Source organism: Ranitomeya imitator, chromosome 7 (genome assembly GCF_032444005.1).
Source record: "Ranitomeya imitator isolate aRanImi1 chromosome 7, aRanImi1.pri, whole genome shotgun sequence".
Classification (NCBI taxonomy): Eukaryota; Metazoa; Chordata; class Amphibia; order Anura; family Dendrobatidae; genus Ranitomeya; species Ranitomeya imitator.
Genome location: NC_091288.1, coordinates 134,714,273 through 134,734,274, shown reverse-complemented (window position 1 = coordinate 134,734,274; position 20,002 = coordinate 134,714,273). Strand labels below are relative to the sequence as shown.

Here is a 20,002-nt window from a genome sequence, read left to right as displayed (position 1 = left end):
CTGTCAGCGCTCGCGTTTGCTGCACGTTCGGCATCAGACTACACGGTGTGCGGCGCGCTCGCTGGGAGGAAGGACGCGCCGCCTTTTTGTATTGTTGTATATATGTATTTTTTCTATTTTTGGTGATGATCTGTGTATGTTGGCATGGCAACCCACATACACTTCCGGGGTCAGTCCCCATTTCACTTCCGGCTTCCATTAGTATAAAAATCCGCTTATGGCACTATGTGCCATGCCCCCTAAAGAAGGAATGCTTCCGAATGCTGTATATCAGCCCTGAAAGGTGATGGCCGTAACTTATATCAGCCAAAACTGGTGACAGGTTTCCTTTAATCATAGACTACTTTTTATTTCTGACACTTGTTCTGTTTCAACTGATTATTAAAGAAACGATCACACCGTTTCCACACGCTTCTTCTGGGCCTTCAAATATTAGCAGGTGATCTGAATGTCTATCCATCTCTTACCCTTATAATTCATCTATTCATCAACTTACCTGATAAATGTTTTCTGTTTAACTCTGACACTAAAAAATAAAAAAATATATAAAATTAAGATTTCTATTTAGGGTCTCGCAGGTATAAATGAAAGAACAACAAACAAGAAGATAAAAAAATAACAGAATACTGCACCTTTTTGAGGATTAATCTTACTATGTTGGCCCATTCGTGTTATTAATGGAGTAACTCCACCAGTTGACTCTAGGGGACTCATTGGAATATAGGAATGATAGACACTTCTGGACAGGTGAGGGAAGCCTAGGCAAAGTAGAGAATATTTTGCTTAACATACATACATATATATTACGCACAAAATAATAAAATCAAAAAAGGTTATATAGATAATCCTTCCACTTCAAGATGGAAACATATTTTATAATTATATATGTTTACCATGCACAAGCGTTTTCACAGTCCTATATAAGTACCAAAAGCTGCATTAATAAATGCACTAAGTGCCTTTGTGTGTGTGTGGGGGGATACTAAAATATAAATGAAGCAGATATACACGCACTATATAGTACTGTGAGCCCAATGTGGCGTGAATAGAGCGTGTATAAAAGGAAAGGATCATTTAAATGGAAGTCACGGTTTACACTATGCCTACCTGTGTTGACGGGATTAAACATGGGGAGGCTATGTATGAAACCGCCAAGATGTTTGACGCTAGCTTTTTAACACATGGGATTAAACACGTGGAGGCGATGTGTCAAACCATCCTGGCGGTTCCACACATACCCTCCCCATGTTTAATCCCATCTACACAGGGAGGCACAGTGTCAACCGTGACTTCCAATTATATGGCACTTTCCTTTTATACACACTATATTCACGCCACATTGGGCTCACAGTACTATATAGTGCGTGTATATCTGCTTCATTTATATTTTATAATTTAATAGAAAGCTATTTTACATAGGAAGCTTCCTCTCACTGTTGGGGTACCTCAGGGCTCAGTCCTTGGCCCCCTTCTCTTCTCCTTCAACACGGCCCTAAATTGGCTCATAAAGGAGAAACATAGGAGTTTAGGGTAAAAAATCTTATAACAATCTTTATTGAAACAATCAAACATATATTAACAAAGTTAAAATTTATGATAAAAAAGGACACCAACACAGGCGACACTCAGTACCATGTCAAATACCAGTCCAAAAATGACGTTCATCTCATATACAAGTGGTCCCATTCAGCAGGCAAATAGATCCTTCACAAAGCATTCTAAGAAGATGGAAAGGTCTAGCAGTCTCCAACGTCATGTCCACTCTCTATCTGAAACTCAACCTTTCAAAAACGAACAACTTCTACTCCCGCCGTCTACTAATATCCCTAAATCTGACATTTCCCTCTCTGTGGGTGGCACCACAATAACGCTCTGGCAGCAGGCATGCTGTCTGGGTGTTATGTTTGACACCAATCTCTACTAAACCTCCCATATATCTCTTGCCCACTCTTGCCACTTACACCTAAAGAACATCTCTAGAATCTGCCCTTTTCTCACCAAAACACTCACTGTCACCCTGATCCACTCCCGCCTGGACTACTGTAATGCTCTATTACTCTATTGCTCTATTGGCCACTTAAGGTACCTTCACACATAACGATTTCGTTAACGATATCGTTGCAACGTCACGCTCTTTGTGACGTAGCAACGATTCCGCTAACGATCTCGTTATGTGTGACAGCGACCAACGATCAGGCACCTGCTGGGAGATCGTTGGTCGTTGGGGAATGATCAGGACCTTTTTTTGGTCGCTGATCACCCGCTGTCATCGCTGGATCGGCGTGTGTGACGCCGATCCAGCGATGTGTTCACTTGTAACCAGGGTAAATATCGGGTTTCTAAGTGCAGGGCCGCGCTTAGTAACCCGATATTTACCCTGGTTACCATTGTAAAAGTAAAAGAAAAAAAAACAGTACATACTCACATTCCGATGTCTGTCACGTCCCCCACCGTTAGTTTCCCTGCACTGACCGTCAGCGCCGGCCGTGAAGCAGAGCATAGCGGTGACATCACCTGTTGAGTATGCGTCTTCGCAGCGGTTTTATGCTGCAAAAACGCATACACAACACAACCCAGGTTAAAAATTATTTTAAAAAATGAAAAAAAAAAAAAAAAAAATACACAATTTTCTTACCTTTCAGCGTCCCGCACAGCGTTACCGATGCTCCCAGCAGCTGCAGTTCCCAGTAATGCCTTGCGTGCTATGACCTCTGATGACGTCACGGTCTCGCGAGACCGCAATGTCATCGGGTCATTTCGCAATGAACGCCAGCTGCCGGGAGCATCGTGAGCATCGGTAACGCTCCGCGGGACGCCGGAAGGTAAGAATATTGCGATTTTTTATTTTTTTAATTATCTTTAACCTGGTTTGTCTTGTGTATGCATTTCCGCAGCGGAAAAGGCTGCAAAGACACATACACAACAAGTACACATAGCCTCAATGGGTCCTTCAGAAAAACAAGCCCAGTGCACCCGTTTTCAACAATCTGCACAGGATCCATCATTTCAACATTTTGACGGATCCTGTGCAGATTGTAAAAACGGAAGTGTGAAAGAAGCCGCACTTGACTTCCCCCTCTCCAGTCCATCCTTAATGCAGCAGCCAGGGTCATCCACCTGGCTAATCGTTACTTAGACGTTTCCACTCTTCGCCAGTAGTTACACTGGCTACCCATTCATTATAAGATCCAATTCAAAGAACTTGTCCTCATCCACAATGCTCTTTATAGTGCGGCACCCCGTTACATCCCCTCCCTCATTTATATTGGCCTAGCCGATCGCTGCGTTCTGTAAATGACTTTCGACTAACCTCTCCACTAATCCGTACCTCCCACTCCCGTCTCCAAGACTTCTCCCGTGCTGCGCCAATCCTCTACCCCAAGAAATTAGGACCAGCCACAAATTGCAGTTTTAGGCGCTCCCTCAAAACACATTTGTTGAGAGCGACCTATCACGTTCCCTAATCAAACTCATTTTATGTGTAAGTGTACGTGTGTAGCCCATTCTCCACTTATCAACCACCCCCTGAAGATGGCTGGACGTTGACTGTAAATACATCATTGTAAATACACACCTGTACTTTGTATCTCCCCCACCTAGGGCCGGACTAGGACTAAAATTCAGCCTGGCATTTGAAGTTACACAGGCCCACTTGTCACATGGTGACTGTATAATATCTTTGTACACTTGTAGGCAGGTCCGGTTTTAGGCAAAGTGGGGCCCTAGGCAAAGTTTAAAATGGGGCCCCAAATGCTAACATACTGCACATCACACAAAAGCATTTCGGTTGTATTTACAAGCGCTGAGTTCAGGCCGCTAAATGAGTTTGATCAACAATACTGAAGTTGCTCAACGCTTGTTTCCAGGCCTCTTTCCACCAGCTGAGCAATAATGATGGGACAGAACGATCACTAACAGATCACCATACAGGATCATGTTATCAGCAGTACATCTACAGTTTACACCGGCGATGTGCTGCTGAGAACAATGATTTTTGTTCCAGCAAAAACAATCTAAATATGCAGCATTTTAGGCTAGTTTCACATTTGCGTTTAAATCCGCAGCGTTTAAAACGCATCCTCAAGTGGTGAAAAAAACGCATGTAAACGCGTACAAACACTGCGTTTTTTAGACGCATGCGTTGTCGCATGTGGTTAAAAAAACGTCGCGTTTGTACGCGTTTACATGCGTTTTTTCCTGCGTTTGCGCTTTTGGTACGCATGATGAGAAATTTCACAAGAGAAAAATCAAGATCCAGACACCGCCAATGGGAGTACAGAGGGCGTGTATTATGACGAAACGCGGAACGGTATAAAAGGCCCCCCAAAAGAAATTCATGAATAGCTGGTTTTTGTTCATTCTGCTTCACAAAAATCGGAATAAAAAGCGATCAAAAATGTCACGTGCCTGAAAATGTTACCAATAAAAATGTCAACTCGTCCCGCAAAAAACAAGACCTCACATGACTGTGGACCAAAATCTGGAAAAATTGTAGCTCTCAAAATGTGGTAACGCAAAAAAAATTTTTGGGAATAAAAAGCGTCTTTTAGCGTGACAGCTGCTAATCATAAAAATCCACTAGAAAACCCCCTTCATCAACTCCTTAGTTAGGGAAAAATTTAAAAAAATGTATTTATTTCCATTTTCCTATTAGGGTTAGGGTTTGGGCTAGGGTTAGGATCCCTTTAATCACCTTGATGGTGGCTTAGGGTTAGGGTTTGGGCTAGGGTTTGGATCCCTTTATCACCTTGATGGTGGCTTAGGGTTAGGGCTAGGGTTAGGGTTTGGATCCCTTTATCACCTTGATGTTGGGGGGTGGCTTATCAGTGTCTAGACTTGTTTTTCTCTATTGAAACGTATGCGTTCAAAAACGCAACCAAACGCATGTGCTTAAAAACGCATGCGTTTACATAGACAGCAATGCGTTTTTTTTACGCAAACCTTGCGCAATCGAACGCATGCGTTTCCTGGCGCAAATAGACGCCTCTAGAAATTACTACATGTTGCATTTCCGCGCCAAGCCGCAAGCGACGAAAAGACGCATGCGTCGTCAAACGCAGCAAAATGCGAACAAAAAAACCGCATGCGATTTTAATGTTAAATATAGGAAAACACGACGCATGCGTTTATATGTGGTACAAACGCTGCGGCAAAAAAACGCAAATATGAAACAAGCCTTACTTGTTTAGTAAAATATACCCCATAGTCCTCCATATATTATAATGTGCACCACAGTCCTCCATATAATACACTCCCTATAGTCCTCCATATATTAAAATACACTGCTCAGTCCTCCATATAGCATAATACACTCCTCATAGTCCTCCATATAGCATAATACACTCCTCACAGTGCTCCATATAGTATAATGCACCGCCATAGTCATCCATGTAGTACAATTCACTTCCCATAGTATAATGCACCCCATAGTTCTTCATATAGTATAACGTATTCCCCATAATCCTTGATACAGTATAATGCAGCCCACATATAGTATAATGTAGCCCACATCTATAATATAACGCTGGGAGCGTCACTCTGTCCGAAGCCTTTATAGACTGCGCAGGCGCAAGCGCCGGCACAGTCTGGGCCTCACAGAGTGACGCTCCCGGGAGATCGCGGTATGCGTTCACACTGAACGCACACCGCGATCTCCAACAGAGAAGCAGGGACCGCCAGGAGGGTGAGTATCGGCCATATTCACCTGTCCTGCGTTCCACCGCTGAGCGTCGCCATCTTCCCGGTCTTCGGCCTGTGACCTTCAGTTCAGAGGGTGCGATGACGCGCTTAATGCGCGCCGGCGCCGCCCTCTGACTGAACAGTCACAGCCAGAGGACCGGGAAGATGGCGGCGCGCAGCACTGGAACGGGACAGACAGGTGAGTATAGTAAGTGCTGGGGGGCCTGAGCTGGCGGCGATACCGGCACCTGACCCCCACAGCGCGCTGGTGTCCCCGCCTGCTCAGGCCCCCGGATGGGTGCAGCACATGACAGGATGGGGACGCAGAATGGAGACGCAGGATGGTTGCAGCACATACCAGGATGGGGACGCTGGATGGAGACGCAGGATGGTTGCAGCACATACCAGGATGGGGACGCAGGATGGTTGTAGCACATACCAGGATGGGGACGCAGGATGGTTGCAGCACATACTAGGATGGGGACGCAGGATGGGGACGCAGGATGGTTGCAGCACATACCAGGATGGGGACGCTGGATGGAGACGCAGGATGGTTGCAGCACATACCAGGATGGGGACGCTGGATGGAGACGCAGGATGGTTGCAGCACATACCAGGATGGGGACGCAGGATGGTTGCAGCACATACCAGGATGGGGACGCAGGATGGTTGCAGCACATACCAGGATGGGGACGCAGGATGGTTGCAGCACATACCAGGATGGGGACGCTGGATGGAGACGCAGGATGGTTGCAGCACATACCAGGATGGGGACGCAGGATGGTTGCAGCACATACCAGGATGGGGACGCAGGATGGGGACGCAGGATGGTTGCAGCACATACCAGGATGGGGACGCAGGATGGGGACGCAGAATGGTTGCAGCACATACCAGGATGGGGACGCTGGATGGAGACGCAGGATGGTTGCAGCACATACCAGGATGGGGACGCAGGATGGTTGCAGCACATACCAGGATGGGGACGCAGGATGGTTGCAGCACATACCAGGATGGGGATGCAGGATGGTTGCAGCACATACCAGGATGGGGACGCAGGATGGGGACGCAGGATGGTTGCAGCACATACCAGGATGGGGACGCAGGATGGGTGCAGCACATGACAGGATGGGGACGCAGGATGGGTGCAGCACATACCAGGATGGGGACGCAGGATGGGTGCAGCACATACCAGGATGGGGACGCAGGATGGGTGCAGCACATACCAGGATGGGGACGCAGGATGGGTGCAGCACATACCAGGATGGGGACGCAGGATGGGTGCAGCACATGACAGGATGGGGACGCAGGATGGGTGCAGCACATGACAGGATGGGGACGCAGGATGGGTGCAGCACATGACAGGATGGGGACGCAGGATGGGTGCAGCACATGACAGGATGGGGACGCAGGATGGGTGCAGCACATGACAGGATGGGGACGCAGGATGGGTGCAGCACATGACAGGATGGGGACGCAGGATGAGGACGCAGGATGGTTGCAGCACATACTAGGATGGGGACGCAGGATGGGGATGCAGGATGGTTGCAGCACATACCAGGATGGGGACGCAGGATGGGGACGCAGGATGGTTGCAGCACATACCAGGATGGGGACGCAGGATGGGGACGCAGGATGGGTGCAGCACATACCAGGATGGGGACGCAGGATGGGTGCAGCACATGACAGGATGGGGACGCAGGATGGAGCAGCACATACCAGGATGGAGACCATATACCAATATAAATGCTCGCCACCCGGGCGTAGAACGGGTTCAATAGCTAGTATGGTATAATGCAGCACCACCCTACGGAATATAACGCAGCCACCCCATAGAATATAATACAGCCCACCTCCCCATAATATATAATGTAGCCCCCATAGAATATAATGCAGCCCCCCATAGTATAACACGGCCTCCCCCATAGAATATAATATACCCCCCATAGTATATAGCACAACCCGCACAGCAGATAACAGCCCATGCAGCAATATACAGCACTGCCCACATAGTAGTATACAGCACTGCCCACATAGTAATACGCAGCACTGCCCACATAGTAGTATATAGCACAGCCCACATAGTAGTATATAGCACTGCCCAATAGTAGTATACAGCACTGCCCACATATAAATCACCAATAGACAACTATACCACATATTACGGGACATTAAGATATTATTAGATGTATATAAGATCTTTTTATAATTTACATATCCCATGTGGAGACCCTATATTACGGACACATCCATAAACTACAGCGTTAATTCCCATAGGGAAAACATGATGTACAAGTCCATTATAAAAAGTATAAATCCTTTATTAGAAACTTTAAAATACACAAAGAGACAAAATCAGGTGTATGGAAGTCACACTGAAAACAATATAATAACACCAGGGGCCCCACCCCCCACCAGTCAACCCACCACATATAAAGCACCAAATAGCATGCTGTAACCTGTCAACGGCCAAGGAATGGTACATGTGTACCTCCGATCAAAGGAACATGGGCTAATACTGCATATCCCTCCTCCTAATTTTAACGGGATTTTTTCAACGTGGGCTCGTATATGTCCAAATCAAGATAGATAGTCACAGATAGATAATGTGGAGATATCCACCTATTAATAAAGCTATATATAGCGTGACTCTAGTCCTACTCTTATTTTAGATAAACCCCGACCTCAAGGGTTAATGCCCAAGTCCCACTGATCCTCCATATACCGGTATGTGCCACTATGCAATAAACCTAGCCCATAGTACAATGGTTACCAAGTACTTACATCACGCAAATAGTAGTGGGAAAACCAGGGGGGGTGAGTGCCCGCCCCAACGCGCGTTTCGGTCCGTTCCTTCGTCAGGGGGCACTCACCTCCCCGGGTCCCGTGCCTTAAATATACCATCCTCCCACAACGCTACCAATGCCGCACTGCGGCGTCACCCGGATGTGGCGTCACCGCCGGAAATGACGCGCGCGTCTCCATAGCAGCCACGGCACCAAGGAGCATCGGCGTCACACAGCACCGCGCATGCGCGATGCCGTGTATAGACACCGAGTGCACCACAGAGCCCGCCGAAGCCATGGGACCGCGCGTCAGGCGGGGACGTCCTATTTTGCACCCATAGCGCAGCAGTCAGCAGCTCCCACCAAGTTTTTTGCATCGCCAAATACATCCTCCATAAAGGAGGCTACACATATTTCCTCAAATACAAATAATACAAAAGAAGAACAGGTGACCACACCAAGGTAATCAAGATAACAATTAAGTATAAGTCTTCTGCCCATAAAGCCTTTCTTGTCATTTGGGGAGCGCCGATGTCTGGAAGGTGTCAATCTGGAAATAGTCCATCCATCACTCAATTAATCGTTCATAGTTGGAATACTGCACGGATTACCGGAGATAAAAATTAAAAATAAGTAAAGAAATTAAAACAAACATAAAAACAATATTATCAACAGTTAAACCACCTAGTAGGTAAGATGAACTAGCAGATAATCAAAGAAACGGAGCATAACTCAAATTTTCATTTAGTCCAACAGGACAGAGTGTACCCAGCGACCAGATCCATCTGGTTTCCAACTGGGCTAGTTTTTTAGGGATATCACCCCTACGGATTCCCAGTTCCACCATGTCAATACCTCTAACCCTCAAGAGGCTACCATCACACCCATGATATTCTTTAAAATGGCGTGGTAACGTTTTCAAGGTGGATGTGTCCTCACAGCTCGCAGCTGCGGCAATGCCCAACACGTGCTCTCTTAGGCTACGTTCACATTGGCGTTCCGCCAATGTGCGTCGCTGTTGCGCCGGCGACGCAGCGGCGACGCGCCCCTATGTTTAACATAGGGGACGCGTGCGTCGTTTTGGTGGCGTTTTTCGCCACGTGCGTCGTTTCCGACGCTAGCGTCGGACGCAAGAAAACGCTACATGTAGCATTTTCTGTGCGTCCGATTTTCGTCGGAAAACGACGCACGCGTCGCAAAACGCGCACGTTTTTGCGCGCGTTTGCGCGCGTTTTAGCGTGCGTCGCGCGTTGCGTCGCCGACGCACGGCGGCGCAACGCTAATGTGAACGTAGCCTTACCCGCACCTTTAGTTGCCTGGTCGTTAGGCCAACATATATTTTAGTGCATGGGCACGTTGCATAGTAAATCACGTTTCTGCTCTGGCAAGTAATCTTTTTTTTGATGTTATAAGTACGGGTATTGCCTGCATTAGAAAACGTGTTACAGCGTTCTATACTTGGGCATGCCACGCAGCGGCCACAGGGGACACATCCACCTTTCACAGCCACTGTGTCTAGAAAAGTTCTAGGTTTATTATCAACGTAGTGACTGCGAACCAACATGTCGCGAAGGTTACGTGATCTCCTAGCAGTAATTGCCGCCCTCTCGGGCAGAAATCTGGCAAGAACTGGATCAGCTCTAAGAATATGCCACGATTTCTCAAGTATCTTCCTAAGCATGGGGAACTGGGAGTGATCATCTGTGATGAACCGAACAGTGTCACTATTTTCTCTATTTCGATTTTTGTAAAGAAGGTCATCTCTAGAGGAGTGCTTTGCTCTGTTGAATGCAAGTTTGATCATTCTGCCACTATATCCCCTGTCAATTAGTCTAGTCTTTAAATCTTCTGCTTGTATGAGAAAATCCTGCTCAGTAGAGCATAACCTACGCAATCGTAGGAACTGCCCTGTTGGTACTGAGCGTATATTGCATAGTGGCACATACCGGTATATGGAGGATCAGTGGGACTTGGGCATTAACCCTTGAGGTCGGGGTTTATCTAAAATAAGAGTAGGACTAGAGTCACGCTATATATAGCTTTATTAATAGGTGGATATCTCCACATTATCTATCTGTGACTATCTATCTTGATTTGGACATATACGAGCCCACGTTGAAAAAATCCCGTTAAAATTAGGAGGAGGGATATGCAGTATTAGCCCATGTTCCTTTGATCGGAGGTACACATGTACCATTCCTTGGCCGTTGACAGGTTACAGCATGCTATTTGGTGCTTTATATGTGGTGGGTTGACTGGTGGGGGGTGGGGCCCCTGGTGTTATTATATTGTTTTCAGTGTGACTTCCATACACCTGATTTTGTCTCTTTGTGTATTTTAAAGTTTCTAATAAAGGATTTATACTTTTTATAATGGACTTGTACATCATGTTTTCCCTATGGGAATTAACGCAGCACTGCCCACATAGTAGTATGTAGCACAGCCCACATAGTAGTACACAGCTGAGCCCACACAGTAGTATATAGCAGAGCCCACATAGTAGTATACAGCACAGCCCACATAGTAGTATACAGCAGAGCCCACATAGTAGAATACAGCAGAGCCCACATAGTAGTATACAGCAGAGCCCACATAGTAGTATACAGCAGAGCCCTCATAGTAGTATACAGCAGAGCCCACAAAGTAGTGTATAGCACAGCCCACATAGCAGAATACAGTACAGCCCACACAGTAGTATACAGCAGAGCCCACACAGTAGTATACAGCAGAGCCCACACAGTAGTATACAGCACAGCCCACACAGTAGTATACAGCACTGACAACATAGTAGTATACAGCAGAGCCCAGATAGTAGTATACAACAGAGCCCAGATAGTAGTATACAGCACAGCCCACACAGTAGTGTATTGTGACTGCAGTGTAGAGAGTCAGTGGACCGGCAACTGGGGCAGAAAGCCGGGGAACAAGTACAAGGGAAGTAGGTCTTGTTTTTCCTTATGTACATGGGATGTTTGCATGCATATAGGAGGCTATGTGGGAGCTCGTAATGTATGTAAAAGGCTAAGTGGGTGTCTCATACTGTATATAGGAGGCTATGTGGGTCACACTGTAGAGAGGCTGTATGGCGGGCTCATACTGTATATAGGGGCTACGTGGGGAATTATTGTATATAGGCTAAATCGGGGGCTCATACTGTATATAAGTTATGTTGGTCTCACAATATATTATATAGGGGGCTGTTAGCAGGCTCATACTGGGGAATATCAGAATACTTAAATCAGCTCAATACTAAGTGAAATTAATATAAAATAATAATTGTAACTAATATGTTAATATTAATAGGGAGTAGAATTAACTTCAATCTATTAGTTCATCCCTTAACAACATTCACTGTCTCATATGGCCCCTGAGAAAATTTAAAATTGCCCACCCTGGTGCAAACTATTCCTCATCAAGAGACATCATTTATAAACAGGACACCAAAATAGCCCAGAGAATAAGAAAAGTGATGTGAAGCAGAACTATCAATACAGGAAGGGGAAAACACAGTTGTAGTGTCAAATATTGGGGCAGTTCATAGACAAGGACTGCAAAACTTATTTTCTTTTCCTCTGACCGAGATCTGGACCAGGGTTGTGCTGAACCTTCTTTATGTTGTGCATAGGTAAACTGCTCAAAGTAACGTGTAGGGCTGTGCATCATCCTTCCGTTAACAGTTTCTCCATCTAGGTCCACATAAACGGCACGGACTGACAGGGCTGAGCCAGGTGATGAACAAAGGAACATAAAAAGAATTGTTATATTTAAAAACTTTTCAGCGGATTTCTATACTAAAAGCTGACAAACTCCCTTTAATAAGTCACAGATACATTTGTCAATACCTCACATCATCCCAACCTTAAATTTTCAGTATATGTTGGTTGCTTAGTTTGAGAAACGACTTTATTCTGTTTCCCTCTTCACGGACAGAAGGTAAAATTGAACTGCAAACACCAAACTTAGCTGTGAATTTCCATAAACCCCCAATACATGACTTACCTGACTGTGAGTATAGTCCAAGAGGCGATGGATAATACTTTGCTGTACAGAATGGTGGAAGTTGGCCAGTAGATGGCATGACGTGCCCACCAGTGTGTCCTGACGAAACATGTCCAGTTTCCAGGGACAGACCAGTCAACCCTAAGGGTTGCATATTTACAAATTCACGACCATCCATCTTTACACAGGATACTTAAATCACACCATGGTCCGGAGACTGAGAAAAAATAAAAATTATAAAGCCATTTCAGTACAATGGAGGTAAAAGGTGCTACGTCAGGCTATTATACAGCTAAAGGTAACAAGTCCGTGGAGATAAAACATTTTTTGTACTGTCCCTGCCCCCCGTAAACTATAAAGATAAGATGCCCATTGCAGTTTTTTTTATCTTTATAAGGGTATGTTCACACGTTCAGGATTTCCATCCTTTTTTTTTCAGGACAGTTTTTTTAAAAAACTGCAGCTCTTGGCAGAAAACGCAGGTCCTTTTTTTGGTCCTTTTTTTGTCGTTTTTTGATGCTTTTTTGTCCTTTTTTTATGCAGTTTTCTATGCAGAGACTGTGTGTTTCCTAGGAAGCTTTTTAGGGCTAAAATGGCTGAAAATACCCTAACCCTAACCCTACCCCTAACCCTACCCCTAACCCTACCCCTAACCCTACCCCTAACACTGAGATCCATAGACAACATGGAGAGGAGTCTTCTGCTCACGGAGCAGACGCTCAATGGGACAGATGAGGGGGGGGATGGTGGGATGGAGCTGCAGGACAATGAAGTAGCAAGCTGGGTGACAGTTAGGAAGCGGGGTAGAGGGAAGAGTGCCAGGGAGGCTAGTCCTGATCTGGAACACCCCAATAAGTTTGCTAAGTTGGCAGATGAGGGGGGTGCCAGTACAGGGGTAGCACTGCTGCAGCCAGGCATGTCCTCTGAAAGCCGGAGGAGTGACTGCTCCAGTAAGGAGGGAAATAGGAGAGCAGGGCAGGCCAGACAGGTGCTGGTAGTGGGCGACTCAATTATTAGGGGAACAGATAGGGCAATCTGTCACAAAGACAGGGATCGTCGAACGGTGTGCTGCCTACCTGGCGCTCGAGTCCGACACATCGCTGATCGGGTGGACAGATTATTGGGAGGGGCTGGTGAGGACCCAGCGGTCATGGTGCACATTGGCACTAATGACAAAGTTAGAGGTAGGTGGAAGGTCCTTAAAGATGATTTCAGGGAATTGGGCTGCAAGCTGAAAGCAAGGACCTCCAACGTGGTATTTTCCGAAATACTGCCGGTACCACGTGCCACGCCAGAGAGGCAACGGGAGATTAGGGAGGTTAATAAGTGGCTCAAGAATTGGTGTAGGAAAGAGGGGTTTGGGTTCCTGCAGAACTGGGCCGACTTCTCAGTTGGCTACAGGCTCTACGCTAGGGACGGGCTGCACCTCAATGGGGAGGGTGCAGCTGTGCTGGGGGAGAGAATGGCTAGAAGGTTGGAGGAGTGTTTAAACTAGGAATTGGGGGGGAGGGTATTCATTTTATAGGAGGGGATGATAGTGCAGACAGAGACCTGGGCACAAATAAGGAAGTTGGGGGTGGCGGTGGCATGGGGGGTGGGGTTAGAACAGTTAATAATTTAAGAAATAGAAGTACAGAGAGGAACATAAAGTGCATGTATACTAATGCCAGAAGCATCGCCAACAAAATGGATGAATTAGAACTAATGTTGTTGGAGCATAATTATGACATGGTGGGGATATCTGAAACGTGGCTGGATGAGAGCCATGACTGGGCTGTTAACTTGCAGGGCTATAGCCTGTTCAGAAATGACCGTACAGATAAGCGAGGGGGAGGGGTGTGTCTATATGTAAAATCATCCTTAAAACCCATCCTGCGCGATAATATAGGTGAATTTAATGAAAATGCAGAATCCCTGTGGGTGGAGATAAGGGGAGGGGGAAAAAATAATAAATTACTGATAGGGGTTTGTTATAAATCTCCAAAAATAATGGAAGCAATGGAGAATATTCTCGTAAAGCAAATAGATGAAGCTGCGACTCAAGGAGAAGTCATTATTATGGGGGACTTCAACTACCCTGAAATAGATTGGGGAACAGAAACCTGCAGTTCCAGCAAAGGTAATCGGTTTTTGACAATTATGAGAGACAATTACCTTTCACAACTGGTTCAGGACCCAACAAGAAGGGGGGCACTGCTAGACCTAATATTAACCAACAGGCCAGACCGCATATCAAATATAAGGGTTGGGGGTTACTTGGGAAATAGCGATCACAAAATAATAAGTTTTCATGTATCCTTTAAAAAGATGTGTAGTAGAGGGGTTACAAGGACACTAAACTTCAGGAGGGCAAATTTCCAACGGATGAGAGAGGATCTTGGTGCAATTAACTGGGACGATATCCTGAGACACAAAAATACACAGAGAAAATGGGAGACGTTTATTAGCATCCTGGATAGGACCTGTGCACAGTATATACCGTATGGGAATAAACATATTAGAAATAGGAGGAAACCAATATGGCTAAATAGAGCTGTAAGGGGCGCAATAAGGGACAAAAAGAAAGCATTTAGAGAATTAAAGGAAGTAGGTAGTGAGGAGGCATTAAATAAATACAGAAAATTAAATAAATTCTGTAAAAAGCAAATCAAGGCAGCAAAGATTGAGACAGAGAGACTCATTGCCAGAGAGAGTAAAAATAATCCTAAAATATTCTTTAACTACATAAATAGTAAGAAACTAAAAAATGATAGTGTTGGCCCCCTTAAAAATAGTCTGGGTGAGATGGTGGATGAGGATGAGGAAAAAGCCAATATGCTAAATGACTTTTTTTCATCAGTATTTACACAAGAAAATCCCATGGCAGACAAAATGTCTAGTGATAAAAATTCCCAATTAAATGTCACCTGCTTAACCCAGAAGGAAGTGCGGCGGCGTCTAAAAATCACTAAAATTGACAAATCTCCGGGCCCGGATGGGATACACCCTCGAGTACTGCAGGAATTAAGTACAGTCATTGATAGACCATTATTTTTAATCTTTAAAGACTCCATAATAACAGGGTCTGTGCCACAGGACTGGCGTATAGCAAATGTGGTGCCAATATTCAAAAAGGGAACAAAAACTGAACTCGGAAACTATAGGCCAGTAAGCTTAACCTCTACTGTGGGTAAAATCCTGGAGGGCATTCTAAGGGATGCTATACTGGAGTATCTGAAGAGGAATAACCTCATGACCCAGTATCAGCACGGGTTTACTAGGGACCGGTCATGTCAGACTAATTTGATCAGTTTCTATGAAGAGGTAAGTTCCGGATTGGACCAAGGGAACCCAGTGGATGTAGTGTATATGGACTTTTCAAAAGCTTTTGATACGGTGCCACACAAAAGGTTGATACATAAAATGAGAATAATGGGGATAGGGGAAAATATGTGCAAGTGGGTTGAGAGCTGGCTCAGGGATAGGAAACAAAGGGTGGTTATTAATGGAGCACACTCGGACTGGGTAGCGGTTAGCAGTGGGGTACCACAGGGGTCAGTATTGGGCCCTCTTCTTTTTAACATATTTATTAATGACCTTGTAGGGGGCATTCAGAGTAGAATTTCAATATTTGCAGATGACACTAAACTCTGCAGGGTAATCAATACAGAGGAGGACAATTTTATATTACAGGATGATTTATGTAAACTAGAAGCTTGGGCTGATAAATGGCAAATGAGCTTTAATGGGGATAAATGTAAGGTCATGCACTTGGGTAGAAGTAATAAGATGTATAATTATGTGCTTAATTCTAAAACTCTGGACCGTCAATGAAAAAGACCTGGGTGTATGGGTGGATGACAAACTTAAATTTAGTGGCCAGTGTCAGGCAGCTGCTACAAAGGCAAATAAAATAATGGGATGCATTAAAAGAGGCATAGATGCTCATGAGGAGAATATAATTTTACCTCTATACAAGTCACTAGTTCGACCACACTTAGAATACTGTGCACAGTTCTGGTCTCCGGTGTATAAGAAAGACATAGCTGAACTGGAGCGGGTGCAGAGAAGAGCGACCAAGGTTATTAGAGGACTGGGGGGTCTGCAATACCAAGATAGGTTATTACACTTGGGGCTATTTAGTTTGGAAAAACGAAGACTAAGGGGTGATCTCATTTTAATGTATAAATATATGAGGGGACAGTACAAAGACCTTTCTGATGATCTTTTTAATCATAGACCTGAAACAGGGACAAGGGGGCATCCTCTGCGGTTGGAGGAAAAAAGGTTTAAGCATAATAACAGACGCGTATTCTTTACTGTAAGAGCAGTGAGACTATGGAACTCTCTGCCGTGTGATGTTGTAATGAGTGATTCATTACTTAAATTTAAGAGGGGACTGGATACCTTTCTGGAAAAGTATAATGTTACAGGGTATATACACTAGATTCCTTGATAGGGCGTTGATCCAGGGAACTAGTCTGATTGCCGTATGTGGAGTCGGGAAGGAATTTTTTTCCCCAATGTGGAGCTTACTCTTTGCACATGGGGTTTTTTTGCCTTCCTCTGGATCAACATGTTAGGGCATGTTAGGTTAGGCTATGGGTTGAACTAGATGGACATATAGTCTTCCTTCAACCTTAATAACTATGTAACTATGTAACTATGTAACTATGTAACTATGTAACCCTAACCTTAGTGAAAAAAAAAAAAAAAATTCTTAATTTTTTTTATTGTCCCTACCAATGGGGGTGACAAAGTGGGGGGGGTGTAATTTACTATTTTTTTATTTTGATCACTGAGATATAACCTATCTCAGTGATCAAAATGCACTTTGGAGCGAATCTGCCAGCCGGCAGATTCGGCGGGCGCACTGCGCATGCGCCCGCCATTTTGCAAGATGGCGGCGCCCAGGGAGAAGACGGCCGGACGGACACCGGGACGCCGGGTAAGTATAAGGGGGGGAGATTAGGGCACGGGGGGGGGCATCGGAGCACTGGGGGGGGGGGGCATCGGAGCACGGGGCGGGCATCGGAGCACGGGGGGCGGGATCGGAGCACGGGGGGGCAGCCACACTCCGCCCACGCACTTCCGCCCACTCCCCCGCACTTCCTGCTGCAGCGGTTCTGCACATCAAATCGCAGTAAAACCCGCAGATATATTTTTGATCTGCGGGTTTTACTGCGATTTTGACCTCACAATGGAGGTCTATGGGTGCAGAACCGCTGCGGTTCAGGAAAAAGAAGTGACATGCTCCTTCTTTTTTGCCGCAGCTATTCTGCGCGGCTTTTTAAACGAAATTACGGACCATGTGCACAGCAGTGACTGTTTTCCATAGGGTTACATTGTTATGTACCCTGCATGGAAAACTGCTGCGGAACCGCAGCGGCAATACCGCTGCGGTTCCGCAGTAAAAAACGCACTGTGTGAACATGGCCTAACACTTATAATTCAAGATGACAGCAGCTGCTCCTCACTTCTCTCCCCTTACCATCTGGGAAGTTATAGCCACACAGCAGTGTGTAACTCATGTAACAGTGTGAGTAACTCATGTAAAGCGCCATGAAATAAATGGCGCTATAACAATAAATAATAATAATAACTGCCAGCCTGAGAAAAGGAACCACACTCCCTGATCTCTGCAGAGAAACAGTTATCAGGAAATATTACAAGTGTTCTAAAGATAATTTAAGTGACCTGGGAATCACATCTTTATGGTTTATAAGGGCAGGGAGAGTACAAACATTTTTTTTTTTATAAGCCTTGAGTACCCCTTTAACGCCAAATCAGCAGCAAATGTGTGTAAAACAATGTTGCCTACAAGACCCAAAAATGTTTCAACCATCTTCATAAACACATCATGAAACAAGAACCATAGGATCAGATAGTGTAACTTATATTTTATTACAAAATTTTATATATGCGTACTTGTGTAGAAAAATTCAAATTAAAGATGTTACACATTAATGCTTAAAGGGAAGGTGCCGTGATTTTAGTTTTTGTATTAATAATTATTGATTATATAATCAATCATTTTTAATACAAAAGTAAATGTACTACTTTCATACTTTTTTATTTATTCACTTTTACTTTTGCCACTGGAGGCTGCCATTTTCATTTGTGTGGGTTTAAGTGTCTGGGCACGACACTTGCACACCTCACTTACAGCAGCCATGGGCATAGGAGCTAACGGTCGGACTCCGACCGCATCTCTTTCATTGAGGCCGCTCCTCCTGCTTCTTAGCCGTGACCTGGGCACGCCGACTGGGCTGCTAAGGTCACAGCTGGGGGAGGAGTTGACAGCCATTTTGTTGCTTTATTTTCCTCTGCCACCGCACGCACACACAGCTCAGACTCAGTGCGTGCGATAGCAGGAGCTGCCAGGGAGAAGGTGCTGCTGGAAAACGAGGGTCCGAGGTAAGTATAAGTATTTGCAGCGAGGAGCTGTGATTGTAGCCTGTAATTAGTATTACAGTACAGGCTGCAATCACTGCCGACCTGTTCAGAGCACAGCAGGGAAATCGTCACACTGCTCTGCCCTGAACATGATTCAGCACTTCCTGGGAGAGGACGGAAGGTAAAGGTACCTTCACACATAACGATATTGTTAACGATATCGTTGCTTTTTGTGACGTAGCAACGATATCGTTAATGAAATCGTTATGTGTGACAGCGACCAACGATCAGGCCCCTGCTGGGAGATCGTTGGTCGCTGAATAAAGTCCAGAACTTTATTTCGTCGCTGGATCTCCCGTGGACATCGCTGGATCGGCGTGTGTGACACCGATCCAGCGATGTCTTCACTGGTAACCAGGGTAAACATCGGGTAACTAAGCGCAGGGCCGCGCTTAGTAACCCGATGTTTACCCTGGTTACCATCCTAAAAGTAAAAAAAAACACACAGTACATACTTACCTACCGCTGTCTGTCCTCCAGCGCTGTGCTCTGCACTCCTCCTGTACTGGCTGTGAGCGTCGGTCAGACGGAAATCAGAGCGGTGACGTCACCGCTCTGCTTTCCGGCCGCTGTGCTCACAGCCAGTACAGGAGGAGTGCAGAGCACAGCGCTGGAGGACAGACAGTGGTAGGTAAGTATGTACTGTTTGTTTTTTTTTACTTTTAGGATGGTAACCAGGGTAAACATCGGGTTACTAAGCGCGGCCCTGCGCTTAGTTACCCGATGTTTACCCTGGTTACCGGCATCGTTGGTCGCTGGAGAGCGGTCTGTGTGACAGCTCTCCAGCGACCAAACAGCGACGCTGCAGCGATCCGGATTGTTGTCGGTATCGCTGCAGCGTCGCTTAAGTACAGGGTTTTTTTTTACTTAAGGTACCGTTACACTTAACGACTTACCAACGATCACGACCAGCGATACGACCTGGCTGTGATCGTTGGTAAGTCGTTGTGTGGTCGCTGGAGAGCTGTCACACAGACAGCTCTCCAGCGACCAACGATGCCGAAGTCCCCGGGTAACCAGGGTAAACATCGGGTTACTAAGTGCAGGGCCGCGCTTAGTAACCCGATGTTTACCCTGGTTACCATTGTAAAAGTAAAAAAAAATAA

General features: G+C 45.6%; 1 protein-coding gene across 5 annotated transcripts in view; it reads right to left on the bottom strand.

The window, feature by feature from the left end:
- The window catches only part of TNRC18 (trinucleotide repeat containing 18), a 672,655-nt gene that overhangs the window by 602,172 nt on the left and 50,481 nt on the right, over window positions 1–20,002 (bottom strand). For all 5 annotated transcript variants that reach the window (XM_069733831.1, XM_069733830.1, XM_069733832.1 and 2 more), the window contains exons 2-4: window positions 12,462–12,678; window positions 633–758; window positions 497–526 (exon numbers count right to left, since the gene is read on the bottom strand). In XM_069733831.1, the coding sequence (XP_069589932.1) occupies window positions 497–526; window positions 633–758; window positions 12,462–12,639 (334 nt within the window). In that variant the 5' untranslated portion in view covers window positions 12,640–12,678. The remainder of the gene's footprint in view (window positions 1–496; window positions 527–632; window positions 759–12,461; window positions 12,679–20,002) is intronic.